This window comes from Microcebus murinus, chromosome 9 (genome assembly GCF_040939455.1).
Source record: "Microcebus murinus isolate Inina chromosome 9, M.murinus_Inina_mat1.0, whole genome shotgun sequence".
Classification (NCBI taxonomy): domain Eukaryota; kingdom Metazoa; phylum Chordata; class Mammalia; order Primates; family Cheirogaleidae; genus Microcebus; species Microcebus murinus.
This window is the reverse complement of record NC_134112.1, coordinates 60,166,559-60,189,916: the sequence shown is the minus strand read 5'-3', so window position 1 is coordinate 60,189,916 and position 23,358 is coordinate 60,166,559. Positions and strand designations below refer to the sequence as shown.

The 23,358-nt window shown below is 36.7% G+C and overlaps 1 protein-coding gene across 3 annotated transcripts in view; it reads left to right on the top strand.

Moving 5' to 3' along the window:
* The window catches only part of RELN (reelin), a 457,647-nt gene that overhangs the window by 422,415 nt on the left and 11,874 nt on the right, over window positions 1-23,358 (top strand). For all 3 annotated transcript variants that reach the window (XM_012747047.2, XM_012747038.2, XM_076006499.1), the window contains exons 50-61: window positions 13-269; window positions 4,574-4,728; window positions 6,040-6,254; window positions 8,712-8,889; window positions 11,106-11,281; window positions 11,432-11,538; window positions 12,732-12,974; window positions 13,554-13,729; window positions 17,414-17,487; window positions 18,267-18,428; window positions 19,151-19,308; window positions 21,761-21,980. In XM_012747047.2, the coding sequence (XP_012602501.2) occupies window positions 13-269; window positions 4,574-4,728; window positions 6,040-6,254; window positions 8,712-8,889; window positions 11,106-11,281; window positions 11,432-11,538; window positions 12,732-12,974; window positions 13,554-13,729; window positions 17,414-17,487; window positions 18,267-18,428; window positions 19,151-19,308; window positions 21,761-21,980 (2,121 nt within the window). The remainder of the gene's footprint in view (window positions 1-12; window positions 270-4,573; window positions 4,729-6,039; window positions 6,255-8,711; window positions 8,890-11,105; window positions 11,282-11,431; window positions 11,539-12,731; window positions 12,975-13,553; window positions 13,730-17,413; window positions 17,488-18,266; window positions 18,429-19,150; window positions 19,309-21,760; window positions 21,981-23,358) is intronic.

The window sequence follows — 23,358 nt, the reverse complement described above, 5'->3', positions numbered from 1 at the left end:
CTTTTTTTATAGATTCGTGAATATCCTTCTCCCTCCTGATGCTAAAGAGATTGCTACTCGCTTCCGCTGGTGGCAGCCAAGACACGACGGCCTGGATCAGAACGACTGGGCCATCGACAACGTCCTCATCTCGGGCTCTGCCGACCAGAGGACCGTCATGCTGGACACGTTCAGCAGCGCCCCGGTGCCCCAGCACGAGCGCTCGCCCGCGGACGCCGGCCCGGTCGGGAGGATCGCTTTCGACATGCTGATGGAGGACAAAACCTCAGGTCAGTCGTGCACTCGTGCTCAGGAACAATCCCGTGGACGTGCGGTCGTTTGGACTGGGGTCTTTTCAGAAAAGAGTGAATCGTGGGCCCTATTCAGGTGCTCAGATAGTGTAGACACAGTGAAAGGGGGATCAGCCTTTGGTTCCGTGCAACCTTCCTGGTTGACCTTGTAACTAAATCTTGTCTTTCATTCAGGCCAGCTAGTGTGTTTTCATAGATAGCATTCTATAATTTTATTCACGGAATACTTTTCTTACAAAACTTTCATTTTTCTAATGCGTATCCTGTTTGTGTGTTTCTAATGTGTATTTCTAATGTGTATCCTGTTTTCTGCTTTGGGTAGGAAGCCGACATTTCCTGGTCATTCGTTTTAATATCCACTCAGTGATGCTGGAGAACTGGGAAGACCCTCTCTATGCGCTTCTCATTGTTAATGTCTTTTCATTTCATGACACTATTCTGGTCACCATTTTTTTAAAGTGGTGTTTTTTTTATCAAGTATGTATCTTTGCCATGCCATATACTTGGTTATACTACATAAAACATGATATCTTCACATAAAACAGTAATATTTAACTATGGAGTTCATACCAAGATGGTATCCAAACATTACAAATAGATATAATATTATACCACTATAGATTCAGACAGTGGGACTATGTGTCACACCCAACTCAGCTGTAGCATCTTGGACAGAAATGACAATCTGGATAATTTAACAATAATAAGACTGATAAGAACCTTCCAGTGGAATGGCATATGTTAGGGGAAAAAATTGAAATTTGAAGAATATTAATGATTCAAAATATTTTTCTTGTAAAAGTAATATCTACTGAAAGTGTGAAATTGAGAAAATATAGAAAATCATGAGGATGAAAATAAAAATCACTCAGGGTAACCACTGTCAGTATTTTAGCATATATTTTTAGAGTCCTTTTTTTTGTATGCATGTACATAAGCATATTTTTAACAAAATTACAACCTTAAATTATGTATTTTGTAGCCTTCTTTTTCATTTAGAATTAAATTTTTATCATTCCCCCTTGTTAAGTATCTTTGAAAATAAAAATTTAATGACTATATAATATTCTATAAGAATTTATTTTAAATTTTAATATTACTAAATATTTAGGTTAATTTCATTAATTGGCTTATTGGTATATCATGTGGCGCTGTGATGTAACTACAAATGTTTATTAAAAAACACCTTTGTTTAAAAAAATACCCTTGTAAGTAGAAAAAGAAATGTCCCTCACCTCTACTAAGTACTCTTTCTCTTAAGAAAATTTGCTTACATAGATCTGATTGAGAACTTTGCTAAATTATTCACTTATTTTTCCCTCTGTAATGGTTTATATAAGAGAGTTTTCAATCAAATAATTTAAACACTGCTTCTGTATGAATAAAAGCAAACACAGACTAGTTTTTTAAGTACCTAAAATACTGATTTTTATTTTAGGCTTAACTGGTGATATACAATTGAAGGAACAAATTTTCTGGCTCCTGTCTTGCAAAAATGGTGTTACTAGAAACTGTAACACTTTCTTACAGAAGTAGTCTGATTTTGCAGAAGAGACTGATGAATTAGTTGATTAATGTAAGCCCTCTTTCATCAGGATTGCAGCATTTTAGCATAAAATGAAATATGGACCCAGAATAAAATGGCTCAGAGTATGCTTATTGGAATTCAAATTTCTGTGCACTTTGACTCTTGAGTCCTATATCTGTGATGTAGGATTAAATGTGGCTCCAAATCCCTCAGAGTGAAAACACAGATAACGGTATCGCAGCAGCTATTTGAATCCCAGAGATAAGCTGCTTGTTCTACAGGCACATGTTATGGTCAGACAAAAATCAAAAGTGAAGGCTAAATTACAGTTAAATTGTTTGGTCTCTTACCTGGATTATCTAAGTCATCAACTCTGCTGCTTGTGCAGTGGCTCAAGCCTCCGATTGCACCTGTTCATCTTTGGATGCATACTGGGGCTAGCCAGGAAACTTTTGGAGAAAAGTTGGACATATACAATCGAATTATATCGTGTCACGCTGGAAACGCAGACTTGTGGGGGGAGGGGGGGAAAGGGCATTTTTTGAAACCTTAAAATTTGTACCCCCATAATATGCTGAAATAAAAAAAAGGAAAAAAATTATAGCGTGAATTAGAAGCAACAACTATTATGAATATGTTTAATTTCTAACCTTTCTGAGATAAAATCATAATGTAAAATCACCTCTTCCAGAATAGAAAAGGAATTGTGAGGGTGTGTGTGTGTGACAGAAACAGAGAGGCTCAACACATAGGATATTCTTTGCACTAATCAATTCATAGTCTTGCTGTTTAAGTTTTCTTTAGATTCTTCCTAATGTATTCATTCAGTAATTTTTTGCTGATTGAATACACTTTCTTAAAGTATAACTGTTGGTCTAGTTTAGAAAAGGAGTTAAGATTTATTAAAAGAAATATGTATCCAGAATATTTAAATAGCCATACCCAAATAATCAAATATTAAGAACATTACTGAGGTAAGGCCAGGCGCGGTGGCTCACGCCTGTAATCCTAGCACTCTGGGAGGCTGAGGCGGGCGGATTGCTCGAGGTCAGGAGTTCAAAACCAGCCTGAGCAAGAGCGAGACCCCGTCTCTATTATAAATAGAAAGAAATAAATTGGCCAACTAATATATATAGAAAAAATCAGCCGGGCATGGTGGCGCATGCCTGTAGTCCCAGCTACTTGGGAGGCTGAGGCAGCAGGATCGCTTAAGCCCAGGAGATTGAGGTGTGGGCTAGGCTGACGCCACAGCACTCACTCTAGCCTGGGCAACAAAGTGAAACTCTGTCTCAAAAAAAAAAAAAAAAAAAAAAAAAAAAAAAAAAAAGAACATTACTGAGGTAAATTTAGTATAGTATTATATTAGAGATAATTTTACTTTCTTAAATAATCTCTTTATGATACTTTACTTCTTGCCAAATTAAGTATGACTTCACATTTTAGGACTTAAAACTATTCTTTATAACAAATTGTACAATGGGAAGTCTTAATTTTGATTGAGTCATTTCTAATTTCAAAAATCATTAGTTTATGTAATTAAATAGGGTGGTTGCCAGAATTTGGGGAGAAATGGGAATCATTTTTCAAGGACTATAAAATTTCTGTTATACAAGATGAGTAAGTTCTAGATCTGCTTTATAATGTAGTACCTATAGTTAACAGTACGGCCTTGTGCACTTTAAAATATGTTAAGAAGATATATCTCGTGGTAGATGTTCTTGCCAAAAACCAAACAAACAAACAAAAGAAGAATACAAGGAAATTTTGGTAGTGATGGATCTACCATGGTTGTGGTGATGGTATCATGGATGTTACACGTTTGTCCAAACTCATCAAGGGGTGTGTGTGTGTGTATTTATTTATTTATGCCAAAAACTTTTTATTGGAAAGAACAATCACATCAAAAAATACCTGGTATATTTCTATCAAATAATGCAAGTGACATTATGTTTTTCCTGTTGCTTTGTTAGAAAATTTAATCTAAATTTAATTGTTATGATAGTATTAATAGTACATTTTCTTTGTCCCTTAATGCTCTTTTTTTTTTCTGGGATGACAGAAATATTATTTTTTTCAAAACTTAATTGAAACAAACATTTGTGCAGTTCATTGTAGCTTAATTATACCTCACTTTAAAAATATACAAGGTCAAGTATTATTTCTGAATTTCTTTTATTTTATTAAGGTGTTATAAATGTTTTTGGTTACATGGATCACTTTTGTAATGCTTGAGTCACAGCTGTAAGTGTGCCCATCACCCAAATAGTATTCATTGTACCATGTGTGGAATTTTTAGATATCAATTATACCTTGGCAAAGCTATAAAAAAAATCATTACCCAGAAAATACCACCAGAATTTGAGAAAAAGTAGTTAACTCCCTTTCCTATCATGTTACTAATAATACTTTCTCCTTCTTTAGATGCTGCCTAAAAAGTTAACTCTGTCAGAAAAATAAAATATCCATTTCCCTTTGATTTTCACTTACAATACATATGACACACACTTTTTTCCTAAGTCTAGACTAATATCTATACTTGCATGTGTACTAATATCAGATAGTAGGTATATCTCAATTCTCCTAGTACTCAATGTTCCTAAAACAATGTTTACATTAATGTTTTATCTATGGATTGTATATAAAATATTATAAGATATTTCTACTTAAAATAATTCTAAGTTCTTGCTTAAAATGAAACTTTGCTATAGGTATTTTTGTCATAAATTTTTCATAAGATTTTTGGTTTTTGTTTAAGTGAATGAGCATTGGCTATTCCATGACGATTGCACAGTAGAAAGATTCTGCAACTCCCCCGATGGTGTTATGATCTGTGGCAGTCATGATGGCCGAGAGGTGTATGCAGTAACCCATGACCTGACTCCCACTGAAGGCTGGATTATGCAATTCAAGGTGAAATGTTATGGTCTTGATTATGTAAATAACCATATACTAGCAATATAACAAATCAAAAACATAATAATTAACTTAGTATATACTTTGAAAAATAAAATTTAATATTAAGGTAATATACAGTTCAACTATATATTGCTTAATGATTAAAATTATTTTATTTCTGAACTATTGTTTCTGCTCAGGATTAAACACTGTTAGAGGCCAGGCAACAGTGGTTTATGCCTTTAATCCCAGCACTTTCAGAGACCAAGGTAGGAGGATCACTTGAGGCCAGGAGTTCAAGAACAGTCTGGACAACATAGCAAGAGCCTCTCTACACAAAATTAAAAAATTAGCAGGGCATGGTGGTATGCACCTCTTGTCTTAGCTACTCAAGAGGCTAAGGCAGGAGAATCACTTGAGAAGTTTGAGGTTACAGTGAGCTATGATCATGCCACTACACTCTAGCCTGGGCAGCAAAATGAGACTCTGTCTCAAAAAAAATTGATAAAGTAAAATATTGATAATAAAAATATAGCATATGAATTCCAACTCCCAGAGTTAAATCATCATAAGACTTAGGCAAATTGTTTCTTTAAGAGAAGATTAAAGCTGTAATGGTCATTTCTACTGTTTTGTTGTTTTTTTTTTTTTTTAGAAAAGCATTTGGATGTTTCTGGAGAAAGAAAATTGTAGAAAACAAAGGCATGATTAGCATTAATGCCAACATCAACTTTGGCTAATATTTTGGCCAAAATTTTCTGTCAGCCAATTTATTCTGTCTTCCTAAATCCCACTGCATTAGCAACAAATGCAGCAATTATCGCTATCTCCAATCAATGAAGGGTGCTATACTTTGTTAAATATATCTTCTGTTATCACTTCATTGCATTTTACTTGTAGTTATAAGTGATTTATTGAGAGTCATAAATCGCAGGACAAAACAGTATAATTGTTAAAGCTGTTAGCAATTCTTCTTGGTTAAGTGTTCTGCCAGATAGAAGTGCCAGACCATTAACACAACAAACAATTTGTAAGACTGGGCCCAGGCCTTCCAAGGCAATCAGTCAGCATGGCAGAAGCGCAGGTTTCAGCTTCTCTCCAAACCCTCTGCACAATCTATTTGGCACTTTCCACAGTTTGTCACCTGGGGAAACCATGTTGACTTCCCCTGTCCATCAGCAGAACAAAGACTGAATCTGGAAATAACAGGTGAATGTGGTGCAGTGTATAGCAAGAGATCAGCAGCTTTCTTGCTGCCAAGTCCTTACAGCAAATACATGTAATGTGGTTTTAATAGCTTGATGATCTTGCTTTTCTGTTTATTAGATCTCTGTTGGATGTAAAGTATCTGAAAAAATTGCCCAGAATCAAATTCATGTGCAGTATTCTACTGACTTTGGTGTGAGCTGGAATTATCTGGTCCCTCAGTGCTTACCTGCTGACCCAAAATGCTCTGGAAGTGTTTCTCAGCCATCTGTATTCTTTCCAACTAAAGGATGGAAAAGGATCACCTACCCACTTCCTGAAAGCTTAGTGGGAAAGTAAGTGGAAAATTAAAATAAGGCCTTAGTTCCAAGCATGCAGAAGCTGAATAGGGACACTATTGTCAAGCCTGAAATTATATGTAATTGTATGTAAAGTGTTCTCTTCCTCCCTAATTCTAAGGGTTCTCTAATTGGTGATTTCCATGATGAGCTCACTTCAGGAGACCTCAAGTAGTAATCCTCAGACTTGACAAAGTGGGCCTGGGCTGGCTCTTTCATTTTCCACACCTCAGTATCTTCAGTGGGGACATAGCAATATGTATGGCCTTGGAGCCAGATGAAAAGGTGTATGTGACCTCATCAACCTGTAGACTACAGACCACCATATACTTTCCACATTATTCCTTATCAGTCCATGACAGACAGAGCCAGGAGCAAATCCTAATTCATCATACTGTTTGTACAAATCCTAACTCCTCATGCTATTTGTCCAAGTGTGGCTTGTAGGGTTCATTTTTCTCCTATCAAAGTACTATGGGCTGGGCACAGTGGCTCACACCTGTAATCCTAGCACTTTGGGAGGCTGAGGATGGAGGATTGTTTGAGGTCAGGAGCTCAAGAACAGCCTGAGCAAGAGCAAGACCTCAGCTCTACTAAAAATAGGAAAATGACCCAGGTGTGGTGGTTCATGCCTATAGTCCCAGCTACTTGGGAGGCTGAGGCAAGAGGATCACTTGAATACAGGAGCTTGAGGTTGCAGTGAGCTATGATGATGCCAGTGCACTCTAGCCCAGGTGACAGAACAAGACCCTGTCTCAAAAAAAAAAAAAAAAAAAAAAAAAAATTATGTTTTGTACCTGCAGTGAAAAGTAATTAGCCTGGAGCAGTGGTGAGCAGAGGTGATCAAACTGTGCTCTGAAAGTGTATTAGATATGCTAATGTAAGACAATTCCAAAAGATTCCTCTTCTAGCATAAAATTAGGAAAAGAGATATATTAAAGAAAATGACAGCTGCATCTCTACTGTATTAATCATATGGTCTGGTTAAACCAAGAACTTGTGAAACAGATTTGATATGACCGGAACATAACAGAGCCTTTGAATAAGGTACTTAAGCATAGCTTTTCCAGTGTCCCATAGATATTATTTCCTATATGACCACTCAAGAGTTTTCTGGAATGAATCTAAACATGCTCTGAGACTAACTCAGGAAGCTTGTCAATGACAGCAAACCCAATTAAAACTGGCTCAAAATGTATTATATCTATAAGGAAAGAATCCAAAAATAAGTGACTCTAGAATTGGTTGATACACAGGTTCAACAATATCTTCAACAACACTGTTCTTCTTTACTCTTATTCTTTGTTGTGCTGTCTACAGCATTGGACCATCCTCAGCTCTCTTTAGCTGGTTTTGCTATTATTGAACATAAGATGGTGGCCAGAGAAGTGGAGCAGAATGCTTCCTTACCTCTGTCCAATGGGAGAGAAAGAGGGTTGAGGGTTGCTTTTCTCTCCAAGAGAACCAGAAGCAGCAGCTTCATGCATTCCACTGACAAAAGTTAGCCACTCAATAGTTAGGGGAGTTCTATTACCATCATTATTTCATATGAATTATCTGGGGTAAAATGGATGCTGGAAAACCATCACAACATCTATCATAGACTCAGTTCCCCCTCCCATTCCCTTTCTTTTTTTTTTAATAATGAAGTATAACTTACATTCAGTAAAATGAATATATCTTAATCATTCAGATCAATAAGCTTTTATTATTGTGTAGCCCATGTAACAGCCACATATAACAAGATACAGAACATTTATATCACCCTCTAGAAAGTTCCTTCATATACTTTGAACTCTTTAAACCAAAATACTGTGGTATATTTTAATATACAGTTAATTATGAGGCTTTTTTTCTCCCAGAAGATGGAGAAGAACAACGATGAAATTAAGATCTCAGGAAAATTGGCCTTTAATACAACCTTTCAAAATTGTTTTCTAATTAGCATAGTTACTCTGAGAATATTGGTTGTCTTCAGGGAACTCAGAAGTTGCTGTTTCCCAACCACCTGAGAGCTGTGTGTATTCCCACAAGGCTCTGTCAAAGGCTTCATTCATCTTCTGTATAATTTCAGAAGTGCAATTAGTGAGTCTAAATTGCATCACAACCACAGAACTTCAGTTTTTAAGAAACTTGATTTATGAAAGTTACATATTTTTATTTTAAAAATTGCTATTTATCAAAATAGAGATTCTACTGATTTTCATTTTTTGCTGTGCAAGTCTGCTCAGACATTATAAAAATTTCAATTAAAATTTAGATATAAAGCTTTAAAGTTCCATTACTATTAATAGAAATATAAAGATAATGGTGGTCAGAAAACATTTTTTATTTAATATTAACCCAGTTCATCCAGTAAGAGTGTCTTAAATGTTTTTTCTCTGAGTACTGAATACACATACAGGAAAATGGACCTGAATACAATTAACATTTTTTCTTTTGCATTGTCAACAGTCCAGTAAGGTTTAGGTTCTATCAGAAGTACTCGGATATGCAGTGGGCAATCGATAATTTCTACCTGGGCCCTGGATGCTTGGACAACTGTGGGGGCCATGGAGACTGTTTAGAGGAGCAGTGCATCTGTGATCCGGGGTACTCCGGGCCAAACTGCTACCTGACTCACACTCTGAAGGTAAAGTGAAAGCCCCAAACAGAAGCATTACATTCGTTGCAGGCCATGCCTAAGAACCAACTTATGTGTGAGACTGATAATCTATAATAGTGCTCTTTAAGTTCCCCAGGAAATAAATCCTTTGAGTAGAAATTTTAAAAATATGTCTTAGGTTTCTTAGACACTAGAATATTAGTACAATTTACCCAATTCACAAAATAAGCCAAGGCTATATGGATTAAAGACTATAAACACTCTGGTTTTCCTTTTTTTATTAAAATATTCTTAATTGAGAGTCAATATTAAGGCTTTTTTACTTCACTCTTTCAATTAATACACTATTTGAAGGAGGATACTGTTATTGCTGCTGCTGCTATGAAATAGCAAATAGTACAGATACATTATCACAAAAGACCAAAATTTTCAAAAATGCCTAAATAGTGCCTGAATTTTTGTTCAGAAAATTCTGTGTTCTGATTTGTTGACTGCTGAAATGTGCTCAATGTATTAAGAATAGAGAGGTTATATTTGAAAGCTTTAGCTGTTACATCATTTAATATGCAAAGCAAATACAGTTGTCCAATATAATTGCAATATATGCATTCTATTCATCTTTATAACAGAAAAATGACTAAGCTAAAAAAAAAACAAGCACAAGTGATCGAAATCCAACATATGATAGGCAAACAGTATAAACAAAACCTGTTCTGTCATTTTTGTTTTCTCCAATACTTCAACAACTTTGAAATTGAAAAAATTTTAAATAACATTGGAACAGTGCTCACTTGTATCTGAAGATGTTAGTCTATTGTTAATAAATGAGGTTATCACATAAGACATATAGTTTTATAAGCCAGAGGTAATGAATAAACTAAAAAAAATCAAGTTTCTTTCATGAGCATTCAAATGCTGGTTTCATGAGCATTCAATTACTGGTTTCCTCAGTTGAATAAGAATTGTACAAGTTTATAAAATCTTATTCAGATCTTTCTAATAAGAGTTTACATGGTCAACCATGCATTTCTTCTCTTGTTTTCTTATATAGAAACCTTCACTTACAAAATTATGTTCATTTGCTAACCATTAGTCAGGTAAAGAAAGACTGACATGTAACTGCATGTCTTTAACCACAGAACTGATTACACTCTAAGTCTGAGAAAAAGAATGTCTATTTAAGTCATTTTAACTATGCCAACTAGAAAACAGTCCTAAAGAACTGGAAAAATATAGTTTTTCTGTAGACAATTATTATAATTACAACTATAACAATTGTTTTCATGAGAGATTTTCATTGATTAGAAAAACAGGAAACATATCTTTGCCCAATGCAAAACTGTATTATGAACAAAATGAATATACTATGAACAGAACTAGAAGAAAATCAACATCTTGACTATTATATGAGAGGATAAGCTAATTTTACATAAAATGTAACCATAAACCTTTCATACTTAATTTATCCATTCTCTTTGGGAAATAGATTATTCCTGTTTGTTGATCATTCTTAGTTATTAATAAAAGGATAAACTGGAGACCCCGGAAAATATTTTATTTTAGACTTTGAGTACTTCTCTTCATTATGCTGCAACTTGGCCCTGATGAACATGTGAAAAGTGTTTAAAACTGCCTTCTGAGGTTTATTTTCTTTTGTCTTTATACAGAAATCTTTGGTTTCAAATGTCCCTGCCTAACCATACAGATGTTCTAGGTTCACTCTGTGTTTGTGTAAGCAGCTGGAGGATCCTGGCTGCCTAAAGCAGTCTCCAAATCCAGGACAATCCGTCCATTGGTGATGATGGGAGAAAAGTGCTAGATCATCTGTTTATATTTTATCTTATTCCTTTAACTTTTCATTTTTTCTGCATGTATAATAAATTGCAATAGTACTTTCATATACTATATAAACCTACATATTTAGGGGTATATGCTTAAGTAACTTTTTACAAATAGAAGTGTTACTATGGTCGACTTTACAATTGTTTTTAAGATTTTTCTCTAGACTTTAAATTCCAACTATTAAACATTATTTTAGTAGTTTAAATGATCTTCAGTATAGGATGGAAAAGAACATTGTGGAGATATCCTGATATTTTTTTAAACATCTTTGGGAAAGCATTTGAAATCAGCTTTTTTTTTTTTTTTTAAGTTCAAGATGTAACTCTATATTATCTTAACAATTCCATAGTTATTATCTGAAATTGTTGTTTTTAACCACATCCCACTTATCTTTTTTCCAGACCTTCCTGAAGGAACGCTTTGACAGTGAAGAAATCAAGCCTGACTTATGGATGTCCTTAGAAGGCGGAAGTACTTGCACAGACTGTGGAATTCTTGCCGAGGACACTGCACTCTATTTTGGGGGATCCACTGTGAGACAAGCTATTACTCAAGATTTGGATCTCAGAGGTGCAAAGTAAGTCCATTTTTTGTTATTAGTATTGCAACTGGCCCCAAAGCAAGTGGCAAAGTGGCCCCAAAGCAAGGAACGCATGTGTATAAGAAGTAGTTATCCAGGACTGGAGTAGAATATTTGTTCTAATGGATAATATGTGCTTGTGTTCAGGTTCCTGCAGTACTGGGGGCGCATCGGTAGTGAGAACAACATGACCTCTTGCCATCGTCCCATCTGCCGGAAGGAAGGCGTGCTGCTGGACTATTCTACTGATGGAGGCATGTTGCAGGAGTGAAAGCCTTGCTTGGGGAGCAGATTCTCAAAATCCATCCAACACCCTCAGAAAATTCTGCAAAGCATTGCTGACTTCATAATGTGAATTGCAAAAGTCACAAAGAAAAAGCTACAGATGCTGGTTGCATTACATTTTCCATACATGACTTCCAAAAACTTGTAAAATCAAAAACTTGTAAAACCCCAAAAAGGGAACAAGAAAGCAATCACATTAAAAAGTAAACTACAGACTTTATGAATAAATAAAATAATTGGCTGAACATGGTGGCTCACGCCTGTAATCCCAACACTTTGGGAAGCTGTGGCCAGGGGATCACTTGAGCTCAGGAGTTGGAGGTTATAATGAGCTATGATTTCACCACTATACTCCTGCCTGGGCAACAGAGCAAGACTCTCTCTCTTAAAAGAAAAAAAAAGAACCTCTGTGTTTAACTGAAGCTAAAATGATACAACTAAAAAATAAAGTTTGTATGATTTTCCAAGTTAAAGATCATTTGAAAACATTTTAAAGCATTTTTAAAAGCTTATGTGTGGGCAAGCATTTAATAAATGCTGTAGAAAATCTACAAAAAAATTTGAATTTGTTATGAAATACTTTAATGAAATTCTGTATTATTTTGGACTAGCTAAAACCAGATGAGTAATGCCATGATGTCTTTAGAAAATCTGCTCTAGCAGATAGATATCATTCTTAATAACTAGTTGATAGATGATCCTGCAGTATTTTAAGGTATTTGAAAGATGTTTTCATAAGTAATTTAAACATCCTACCTGCAATATTAGCAATAAGAGATAACTCTCATACCAGTCCAACTAATTACAAACTGCATAAAATTATCATAGCTATATTTTTTAAATACTGGAAGTTATTGTCTAGAAACATAAAAAACATGGATGTGTATCATTATTTATGGACATAAAATCTAGAACTAAATTTTAAAAGCAAAAAAATATCATTTTTATTTCAGTGTTTTTATTTTGGCCAACTATTTCTAAATAGCATCAGCCTCCAAGTGAAACTTGTTCATAAGTGGTGATACCTAAAGTAGTCAGCAAAATCCATTCCCATTTCCTGGTTATAAATTTCTTTGGGAAGCTTATAGTATCTGCAGTATACTGGTAGTTTATGGAAGTGGGTCTCAGATCTATTACTCTGTTGGTGTATTTGTTGTTTTAGGAATTACTTGGACTTTGCTACATGAGATGGATTACCAGAAATACATTTCTGTTAGACACGACTACATACTTCTTCCTGAGGAGGCCCTTACCAACACAACTCGACTTCGCTGGTGGCAGCCTTTTGTGATCAGCAATGGAATTGTGGTCTCCGGGGTAGAGCGCGCTCAGTGGGCACTGGACAACATTTTGATTGGCGGAGCAGAAATCAATCCTAGTCAATTGGTAGACACTTTTGATGATGGTAAGAAACAAGACATTGAACAGTTTTCTTTGCTGTGTGCTTGTGTCTGCTTATGTCTTCAGATGAGTTAGTACATGAAGAGCATTTTTAATAGTGTCAGCACATATTCCTGTTTAACACGTTAGCTATTATTTTGTCCAGTGGTTTATAAATCTTCTAATTTGGATGCTGGTTAAAATGTCAACTGAGAATATAATAAATCCTGTGAAAGACAAAATGTCTAGCTTTAAATGTAATTTGAAATTTCAATACCCCAAAATAATTTGTCTCCTTAGTAATTTCTGTGTCACAGAGATGCATAATGCAATGGCTTACAAAGTGTGCCAAAACGGTGCACTTTGTAATGGTTAAGTTACCCAGACTAGCAATTAGATTTTAAAAGTGGGGTGATCATTACACTAGCATTTAATAATCTTTTCTAAATTTGATTTCTCAGCTCAGATGCATACATTATGCCAGTTAAATAAAAATCAATCCTAAAGAGCAAAAAGCTAGAGCATAAACATTTAAGACATTCAACAATAAACCAATCAGTTCAAGAGAATAACATGCCGTATTGCTTCCAATGTATCTTAACAGAAGGTGCTTCCCATGAAGAAAACTGGAGTTTTTACCCTAATGCAGTAAGGACTGCAGGATTCTGTGGCAATCCATCCTTCCACCTCTACTGGCCAAATAAAAAGAAAGACAAGACTCACAATGCTCTCTCCTCCAGAGAACTCATCATACAGCCAGGATACATGATGCAGTTTAAGGTAAGGGGAAGTGGCTCTTCAAAACAGAATGTAACATTATGTTTGGAGGGTGGGGGAGAATGTTTATTCAGACAACTCTAAGGAAATGATTTCATTCAGTAAAAGAGACTTTGTCTTATGAATAAAACAGGTAATCTTTTGCAAAGGCCTTTATTCAAGTATGATATCTGAGCATAGATAAAATCTCTATGTTGGGACATAGCAAGAAATGTAACTGTTATATTTCATATGGTAATCTTGATTTCAGTTTCCTAAACCCTGTAAATAAAATGCTCCAATAGGAGTCTCTGCCTACTTCTAGCTCTCTGTAACTCTATCTCCTTTTTATATTGTACAGTTCTCTCTCTCTTCTCCCGTCTCTCTCTCTCTGTCCACCCCACCACTATTTCTCTTTTATTCTATGCCTATTACATGCAGCAAGCCCTTTGCTTCTTTATCTGTTCTTTTTCAGTAGATCTTTCCATTTTCCTTTGTCTTCAACTTCACAAATCTGTACACTAGCCCGGTTGGATTTCCCAAACCTTCAAAGAATTATAGGGGACTCTCAAATCTTTTAAACTGTATATTTTATTCATATAGAAGGATGGAAGAGAAGGTTTAACAGGTGGTTAATAGACAGAGAGGAAAATAAAAGCAATATCAACTGATCTTTCTATTGCAAAATACACTTTTGAAAAAATGCATTACAGAAATGCAGTTTATTACTAGGTCATTTTAAAGACATTATTCTAATGCCCTTGTTTTTTATGTACTACAGTGATGATTAATAGTAAGAATCCTTATTAGCGGAAATAAAAGTGAATTTGCTTTTTGCCTTGACTCTTATGTTCAATTCTCCTTCAGAAACTGGAGGGTGTGGCAAGTTCCCTCCGAATGCTACCACTCCCTTAGGACTATTCTTAATTTAGTGACAGGAAGGACATACAAGGTCATGTGCAGTGTTATTCCACCCATGTTCCCATGCCCCATTCCTTAAGAGTGAAGGTTTTCTTTCCCTCTACCGGGCCCATGCTGTGGCCTGTATCAAAGGCATCCTACTTGACTGAGTTAATTGGGGCCTTCTCTTTGGCTGCTTCTGTCAACCAAGATTTGAAGCAACTGAAATTTTCTTCTCTAACCAAGTCAATTTGTTTAGAAAAAAGTTTGTCAGAAATGTAGCAATTAAAATATCACTAAAACTGGGCTCTGGGAAGCCACCGTAGACTCACCACACACTCCACCCAGCAGTTTCCACCCATTCATCGCTCTGTTCCTCTCTGGACCGTTTGATGCCGTCGTCCTTGCCCTCTCCAGCCTGTGAAATTCTTCCCCTTGGTTTCTGGGTTCTCCATTGGTTCTCCTCTTACCTCTTTGATATCTACTTCTATCTATTTTGGGGCTTTTCTTCTCTCAACCCTCTATGTGTCAGCATTTCTCAGTACTCATCAACTTTCTCCTCCTTCCACAGACATTCTCACCCTCAGGAATTTTATCCAGTTCTGTGGCTTCAAGTGTCATATCTTGAAGAGCCAACCTTGACTGGCCCATTAATAGCCTCTGCACATTGCTATACCTTTGCTCATTGGCACCTCAACTCAATATGCCTAACAGTGAACTTAATATCTTCCCCTCCTCAAACCAACTCCCCTTCCTGATTTTCCTATTTCTGTGTCTGGCACCGCACTGCCTTTCACCTAGTAACTAGATTGAAATGTTCAATTAGTCTTTGATTTTTCACTTTTTACATCTAATACATTACTGTACTCTTTTAATTCTAATTTCCAGTGTTCCTAGTATCCATCAAATCTTCTGTTTGCAGTTATTACCACATCTATTCTGGCCCTAATTAAATTAATAGCTAACTAAGTACTCTTTTCACCCTAGTCTATCTCCATTTTTCTTTTTTTCTTTTCTTTTTTTTTTTTTTTTTTTTTTGAGACAGAGTCTCACTCTGTTGCCCAGGCTAGAGTGTTGTGGCATCAGCCCAGCTCACAGCAACCTCAAACTCCTGGGCTTAAGCGATCCTCCTGCCTCAACCTGGGACTACAGGCATATGCCACCATGCCCGGCTAATTTTTTCTATATATTTTAGTTGTCAAGCTAATTTCTTTCTATTTTTAGTAGAGACAGTATCTCACTCTTGCTCAGGCAGGTCTCAAACTCCTGAGCTCAAACAATCCACCCACCTTGGTCTCCCAGAGTGCTAGGATTACAGGCGTGAGCCACCACGCCCAGCCCTATCTCCATTTTTCTGTCTGTCCAAAATTTAACATCACAGTCAGATTGATCTTTACAAAGCACAGCTCTGAGCACACACTTCCACTGCTCTTAAGTTTTGATGGCTCTCCATTGCTTACCAAATTAAGGACAAACATCTCAGATTACATCTCAGGGTCTGCCAAACTCAGCCAATCTTTCTAACTTTATCTCCCAATATTTCACATACTCTATGCTTGGACCAAAACATGCTACATGCTGTGCTCTAGACATGCCACCGTGCTTTCCTGCCTCTGTCTTCATGTACACTCTTTCTCCACTAACCTTCCCTATTATCAGCACTTAAATAGGACTTGTTGACAAAATAATTAGGACTTAAATTTGAATCACCCAATTTGTATAGCATTTATGCTTATGAATGATTCAAATATAAATTGCATATTATATGGAAAGCTTTTATTCATATGGGAATCAAGAAACCCCTGGGAATGAATATTAAGTAATTAAAAATGGCTATTTTTAATTCCAAATAAAGATTTAATAATAATGAAAATGTTTTGAACCAGTGTTACTTTGTTTCTTTCCATAAATTCTCCTAAGATACTCTTTTTTCCCCCGTGACCAATTTATTTTACCCAATTTGTGATTAATATATTAAAATAATTGAGTAAAGAGAAAGAGTACCTTTTAAAACCTTAATTTTCATCTCCATGCAAAATTGTATGTCTTTTTTTTTTTTTTTTTTTGGATTTTTTTTTTTTTATTTTTTTATTTTTTTTTATTTTGGCATATTATGGGGGTACAGATTTTAAGGTTTCAATAAATGCCCATTTCCCCCCTCCCCCCAAAAGTCTGAGTCTCCATCATGACCATCCCCCAGATGGTGCACATCTCACTCATTATGTATGTATATACCCACCCCCCTCCCCCCTCCCACCTGCCCAATACCCTATTACTGTAGTACCTATGTGTCCACTTAGGTGCTAGTCAGTTAATACCAGTTTTCTGGAGAATATATCTGGTGCTTGTTTTTCCATTCTTGGGATACTTCACTTAGTAGTATGGGTTCCAGCTCTAACCAGGAAAATATAAGATGTGCTATATCACCATTGTTTCTTAGAGCTGAATAGTACTCCATGGTATACATATACCACATTTTATTAATCCATTCTTGGATTGATGGGCACTTGGGCTGTTTCCACAGCCTTGCAATTATGAATTGTGCTGCTATAAACATTCGAGTGCAGGTGTCTTTTTTGTAGAGTGTCACTAAAGCGATACAACTGAATCTACCATTTGATCCAGCAATCCCAAAATTGTATGTCTTTAACAGGACTCAAACGAATGCATTCTTAGTGTCCCAGCAGGCTGCTCTGTAAAAACTTCTCTGAATGTTTCTTAATTACCTATCAGTCATAATGGAAAGACAGAGGATTTCTAACTAATGATATTAGATGTCATTTTATTGATGGTTTATGTTTGTTTTAGATTGTGGTGGGTTGCGAAGCCACTTCTTGTGGTGACCTTCATTCTGTAATGTTGGAATACACCAAGGATGCAAGGTTTGTGAAATGATTTTTTACACTGTCTCCAAACTTGAACACATAATCCAAAAGGTTAATATACAAGGGGTCACTTTTTATATTAGAAGTGGAGGTTTGTATTTTTATATAAATTTCATATGTATAAAATATATACATATGTAATATTTTCAAATTTTTCATTCAAACCAAGAAAATTCAATTTTCATACAAGGCTGCAGCCAAGAAACTTTATATTTTAAAATAAGTAAGGCACCACATTTGTCCTCAAAGTGGAACTCTATTTATGTTGCTCATTTTCAACAGACTCTTACAAAAATTGTAATCGATGAAGGATCCAAATATGCTTAAGCCACAGTCACATCTCCTGAAGCATATTAGCATTATTAGCTAGAAGTCTGACAAAGTATAGTTACCTTATTAAGGTATTGATAACTCTGTCTCCCACCATCACTTTTAAAAACTACTTAAGTTTGGGTAGGCAGACAATTTTGTTAAATCAACTCCAGGTATATTTCTAGTAACAGTATCAGTAGGAGGAAGCCACTAGAATTCACCGCCATGCATGCTATTATTTTATTCTGTTGTCTGTGAATCTACCAGTGTGCTTAGCCAGAATATGTCTCAGAAATTATTTTTAATTTTCCTTTTTATAATCTGTAATTATAAATATGTATAGGAAACAGGAAATTCACATAAAAAGATCTTAATTTAACCCCACCCTAAAGCATTACCTTGACATTAGAAAGACTCTATGTTCCACATATGATTTGTCCAGCACAGCCTTTTGGTTTCTGCAGGTCCGACTCCTGGCAGCTCGTGCAGACTCAGTGCCTGCCTTCCTCCTCCAACAGCATTGGCTGTTCCCCCTTCCAGTTCCATGAAGCCACCATCTACAATGCCGTCAACAGCTCAAGCTGGAAGAGGATCACCATCCAGCTGCCTGACCACGTCTCCTCCAGGTAGGCTGCACGTTACGGTCAACTTGTCAGATTATCTGGCAGTATCTACAGAGTTGGTGCAGTGAGCTAAAAACCACTGATAAGTGAGCCAGAGCTTTCTGCAGCCCAAGTGTCCCTCCCTTCTCTCACCAATCCACGCCCCCCAAATTGCATGTCCCGTGAAGAAACAGAAGTTTATTTGTAAGTAACTCATAGATCTCAGATTTTCTTTTAACTAAATACCAAGGATCTGCCAAACTCAATTACAGGCTGTGAAAGACAGGCCCAAAGACTGGAGCTGGTACCAGTTTTACTTCAGTGTTCTGCTCTCCCAACAGCTGTGCTTCTCATCCAGATGCAAATACTCTCTGGGGTGAACAGGGCTGTCAGGTTACACAAAGCTGCGGGATAAACACATGGAGAGCAATCTCCCTAGAGCAGCATCCAGTTTACTCAAAGATTTGGAAAATGATACACCTCTATAGGCAAAATGGACATAGATTTATTATGGAATAGAACAGGAAATTCACATAAAATTTGCAGGGAAGATACAAGCTTCCAAATTGGCATTTTGGGTTGTACTATCAGAGTCTGAAGGATACAAGTTCACTAACCTCTGCGAGCAGGCTGCTTCAGAAAGAAGTTTGGGAAGCCCTTTTCTCAGAAATAGTCCCCATTCCCAGAGGCTGCAGGCAGGAAATAATCACCTACTGAATGTCTTCTGCTCTCCGTGGGGCTTTCAGTGCAACGCAGTTCCGCTGGATCCAGAAGGGAGAAGAAACCGAGAAGCAGAGCTGGGCGATTGACCACGTGTACATCGGAGAGGCCTGCCCCAAGCTCTGCAGTGGGCATGGATACTGCACCACTGGCGCCATCTGCATCTGCGATGAGAGTTTCCAAGGTCTGACTCCCTGCTGTTGGTGTTGACACAGGAGATCGTGAAGTTCTCCTCGTCTTAACCCATATACAAAAGTCCACTCAAAGATGGATAAAAACTCCACCCGGAGGGATATGAGATAAATACACTTCTTGATCACTTCTGATTTATCTTTGGAACAAATTATAAAGCACAATTTAATGCTATACTGCTGAAAGTATTTTTTTTTCTTTTTACTTTTTTTGATGAAAGTATTTTTAAAAATACAGATTTAGGCCAAGTATAGTGGCTCACACCTTTAATGAGGCAAGAGGATCACTGGAGGCTGGCCAGAAGTTCGAGACCAGCCTAGGCAACATAGCAAGTCCCCATCTCTACACAAAATTTAAAAAATAACCAAATGTGGTAGTGTGCACCTATAGTCCTAGCTACTTTAGGAGGGTGAGGCAGAGGATCGGCCGAGCCCAGTTCAACATTACAATGAACTGTGATTGTGCCACTGCACTCTACCCTGGGCAACAGAGTGGGCCCTGTCTCTAAAAAGAAATAAATAAATAAAAAAGACCACAGATTTAAATATACTCAAGATAACCTATAAATATAAGTTTATTTTTATAGGTAAATATAAATCCTGATAAATCCACTCAGGATATGCTATAGTACTTCACATTCCCCATTTTCCATATAACTCTCTGCCCCAACCCACACCCCCAACGCTTATTTCTGCTGCTGGGTGCTCTCCCTTCCTGACCTAGCTGCCCATGCCCGAATACTTCGCCAGTATCCATCCTTCCTCCACCTCTTCCAACTGTAACTGTCATTATCCTCCCAAGACATACAGTATCTTGAGACTACTCAAGATGTTCTGTTTCCCAGGTGGTTCCATCACACAAGACAACCTTCATGACTCAACAAAATACATTCTTACTGCTTGAGTTTCAGCATATATTTAGGACAGAGTATCTACTCAACCCCTCACATGATAGAAAATTGCTTTGTTGGCCTGTTAGAAGGCCTGAAGGCCTGCTTTTCTTTGATCCAATGTTTCTAACAGGTTTCAGCCTCTCTCATTACAAAGTTCACTTTACATAATCACCATTATATCCTCCTAGCCTAATACTTGGCATATAGCAATACTAGCAAATCTTTTTTGAATGAATCCTTACATTGCCTTATGCTTTGCTACTTACATAGTATATACCAATTCATTCTTCAGAGTCTTTTAGTATTTATGATATCCCCATAATTTATCTATGGTTAAAATAATTATTCCAACTTTATAGGCAAAGAAAGTGAGGCTTGTGGAGGTTAAGTGACTTTCCTAAGATCACACAGCTAGTAAACGTCAGAAAGACCAGGACTCAAGTTGTTCTTTCCAAGCAGCCTTGCTTGGCTCATTCATAACTGAGAGTTTTATCCAAACAGGAACACAATTATACAACTTCCTCCAAGTATACAATTCCAGAGTCCATATATTTGAATTCTGAAGTAGGATCTATTCAGATGTCTTAGTTGATGCTACTTCCTTGCCTCCAAATGAAGTGGATATGATTAACACAGGCTGCTGCACATCTCTGGCGTTAGAAATTACTTAGCTATCTCTTTTCCCCCCTGGCATCATTGCCACTGAGACCGGCTGGTCTGTCTGCATATTAGCTTGAGAATTTTAACTTTAGGCAAATGAATAAATCAAATGTCTCACAAAGAGTCCTAGAGGTCTGGAATTTTCCCTCTCCCCTGATCCAACAGAACTATGGCCTTTTGATTTTAAACTATTATGGACATGTAGAAAAGATGTACCGCTTAAATCAAGGGAACATGCAAGCACATACACATTTGCTAATATAGTGTCTTCTCTAAATGCCAGTATTGCAGCTCAGTGGTCTCTGAGAGACACTTCCAATTTGCTTATTATTCATTTATTTATCCCAGCTTCACTACTGAACATCTTATGTATGCTAATTATTGTGCTGGGTGCTGGAATCCAACAGTGAATTAAGATTCATTGCTTAATTGACTTTGCTCTCAACAATCACCAGTATAGAGCTGGAAGGAGAACAAGAACATAACTTACCTTATTTTCTACTACAAAATCATGCTAGGAAATCACAAGTTAGGGTGGCCTCTCATGGCATGGTGAGCACTCCTTACTGAGACCCATCATTGGTACACATTCAAGTCCCAGCCAGATGCTGTGGTATTTAAGCAACAGAGTTACACAAGCAATAAGTACGTGAGCACCTACATATTTTAGTAAACATTGACTCAAAGATGATGGGATTTTTTTTCAACAATGTCAGCCAATGATTGCCAAAACAAAAGAGAAATATTTATTTCTGGGAGTCTATCTCTGCTTGATATTTTGCCATTCTTACAGTAGTAACAATGGCTAAAATCTGAACTTGAATACTATTCTTAATCTTTGATGATTCTGCTTGTTCCGGTTAAATTTCTGTAATTATATCTTTCCCTCTAGGTGATGATTGCTCTGTTTTCAGTCATGATCTTCCTAGTTATATTAAAGATAATTTTGAGTCAGCAAGAGTCACTGAGGCAAACTGGGAGACCATTCAAGGTGGAGTAATAGGCAGCGGCTGTGGGCAGCTGGCACCCTACGCCCATGGAGACTCGCTCTATTTTAATGGCTGTCAGATCAGGCAAGCTGCTACGAAGCCTCTGGATCTCACTCGAGCAAGGTAACCAAACCTCTGTGTTGCAGAATTGGTCACAAGCCCAGTTACTGTCCACTATCTGTGGATATGATCATGAACCTCACAGCACAGATGTCACTAAGCCGTGGAAAAATAACTATCATTTGAATTTGGTACAAGGCAGCATTATGTGTTTTCATAACTCAGAATCATGCTTTGCTTAAATTTATTATAGAGTTGCTTTCTATTTCTTCACACACACTGGCCATTCTTAGTGGTGGTGACATAGGCATAAGCCCAGAAAAAAATGGCCAAATATAAAATATTGGCTAGGGATCATCCACATAGATAATTTAATGTTGGCCACAGGCAAGTATGCAAATATGAATGTGTATTGAAGATTTAAAGCAATGCAAACATATGCCTATATTTAGCATATGTATTAATAAGTACAATAATAAAAATAAAAGATGGATGGATGAATGGATAAAATCCTTAAAAATTCACATGCTACAGGAGCTGGAGGTTAATGCAGAGTAGAGTGGACAGAGACCCTGCAAATGGACTAGGGAAGAGACAGAGAAAGAGATATAAGGAGGATTTATTTCCTTCCCCACCTGCCCTTCCCAGCTCTGCCACCTTAGCCAGAGCAAACACAGCTTTTTGTCTGTGTAAATCAAGAAAAGATTGCAAGACTTTAGAAAGTTTGCAGAGTACTATTCTAGAGTAGTCACTGAATTCTGAAAAATGTTCAGTAGCTATGACAATGTTTGAGAAATAGATGTTTGGTTAATGAGAATATGATGTTTACTAGAAGCTCTTCACTGTGGAAAACATTAGTAATATATTTTCAGAAGCAGAAAGGCAGTTTTGGGGGCCCTTAATATGATAAACAATGAAAATAATAAAATTAATTCCTGTATAGAAACCATGGAATGCTACAAGTTGTATTTACTCATCTCCATTTTTTTTCCTACCAAAAACATATACTTAATCTAGAGACAACCTAATATCTTCCTTGGCAGTGGCAACTAGGTGCTTAGTTAACAATTGCTCGGCATGTTGTACAAGTAACTTTGTTTTAACTTATGCATGTATAAGTCCAGTTCTTTATTCAACTATCTACTCTAAATGGGCACTCTGTTAACATGAGGATTCTTACAAGGATATATTTCCTATGTCTAAAGCTGTATCTTCTAAGGGCAAGGATGCCTGTGAAAATGAGCGCGCATGCCAAAGTGAATAGCAGACATGGTCCAGGGCTTGCATGTCCTAATTCAGTTTTCCCTCAGTTCCAATCTCCAGACTGCCTTTCCTAAAATAGATATTTATCCTCGTCCAGATGCATTCAGCTTGGAGCTATTTGTAAAAAGTATGTAGCATAAATGTTGTGGCTGTAATCCTTGTTGTCTTCATGGGCTCA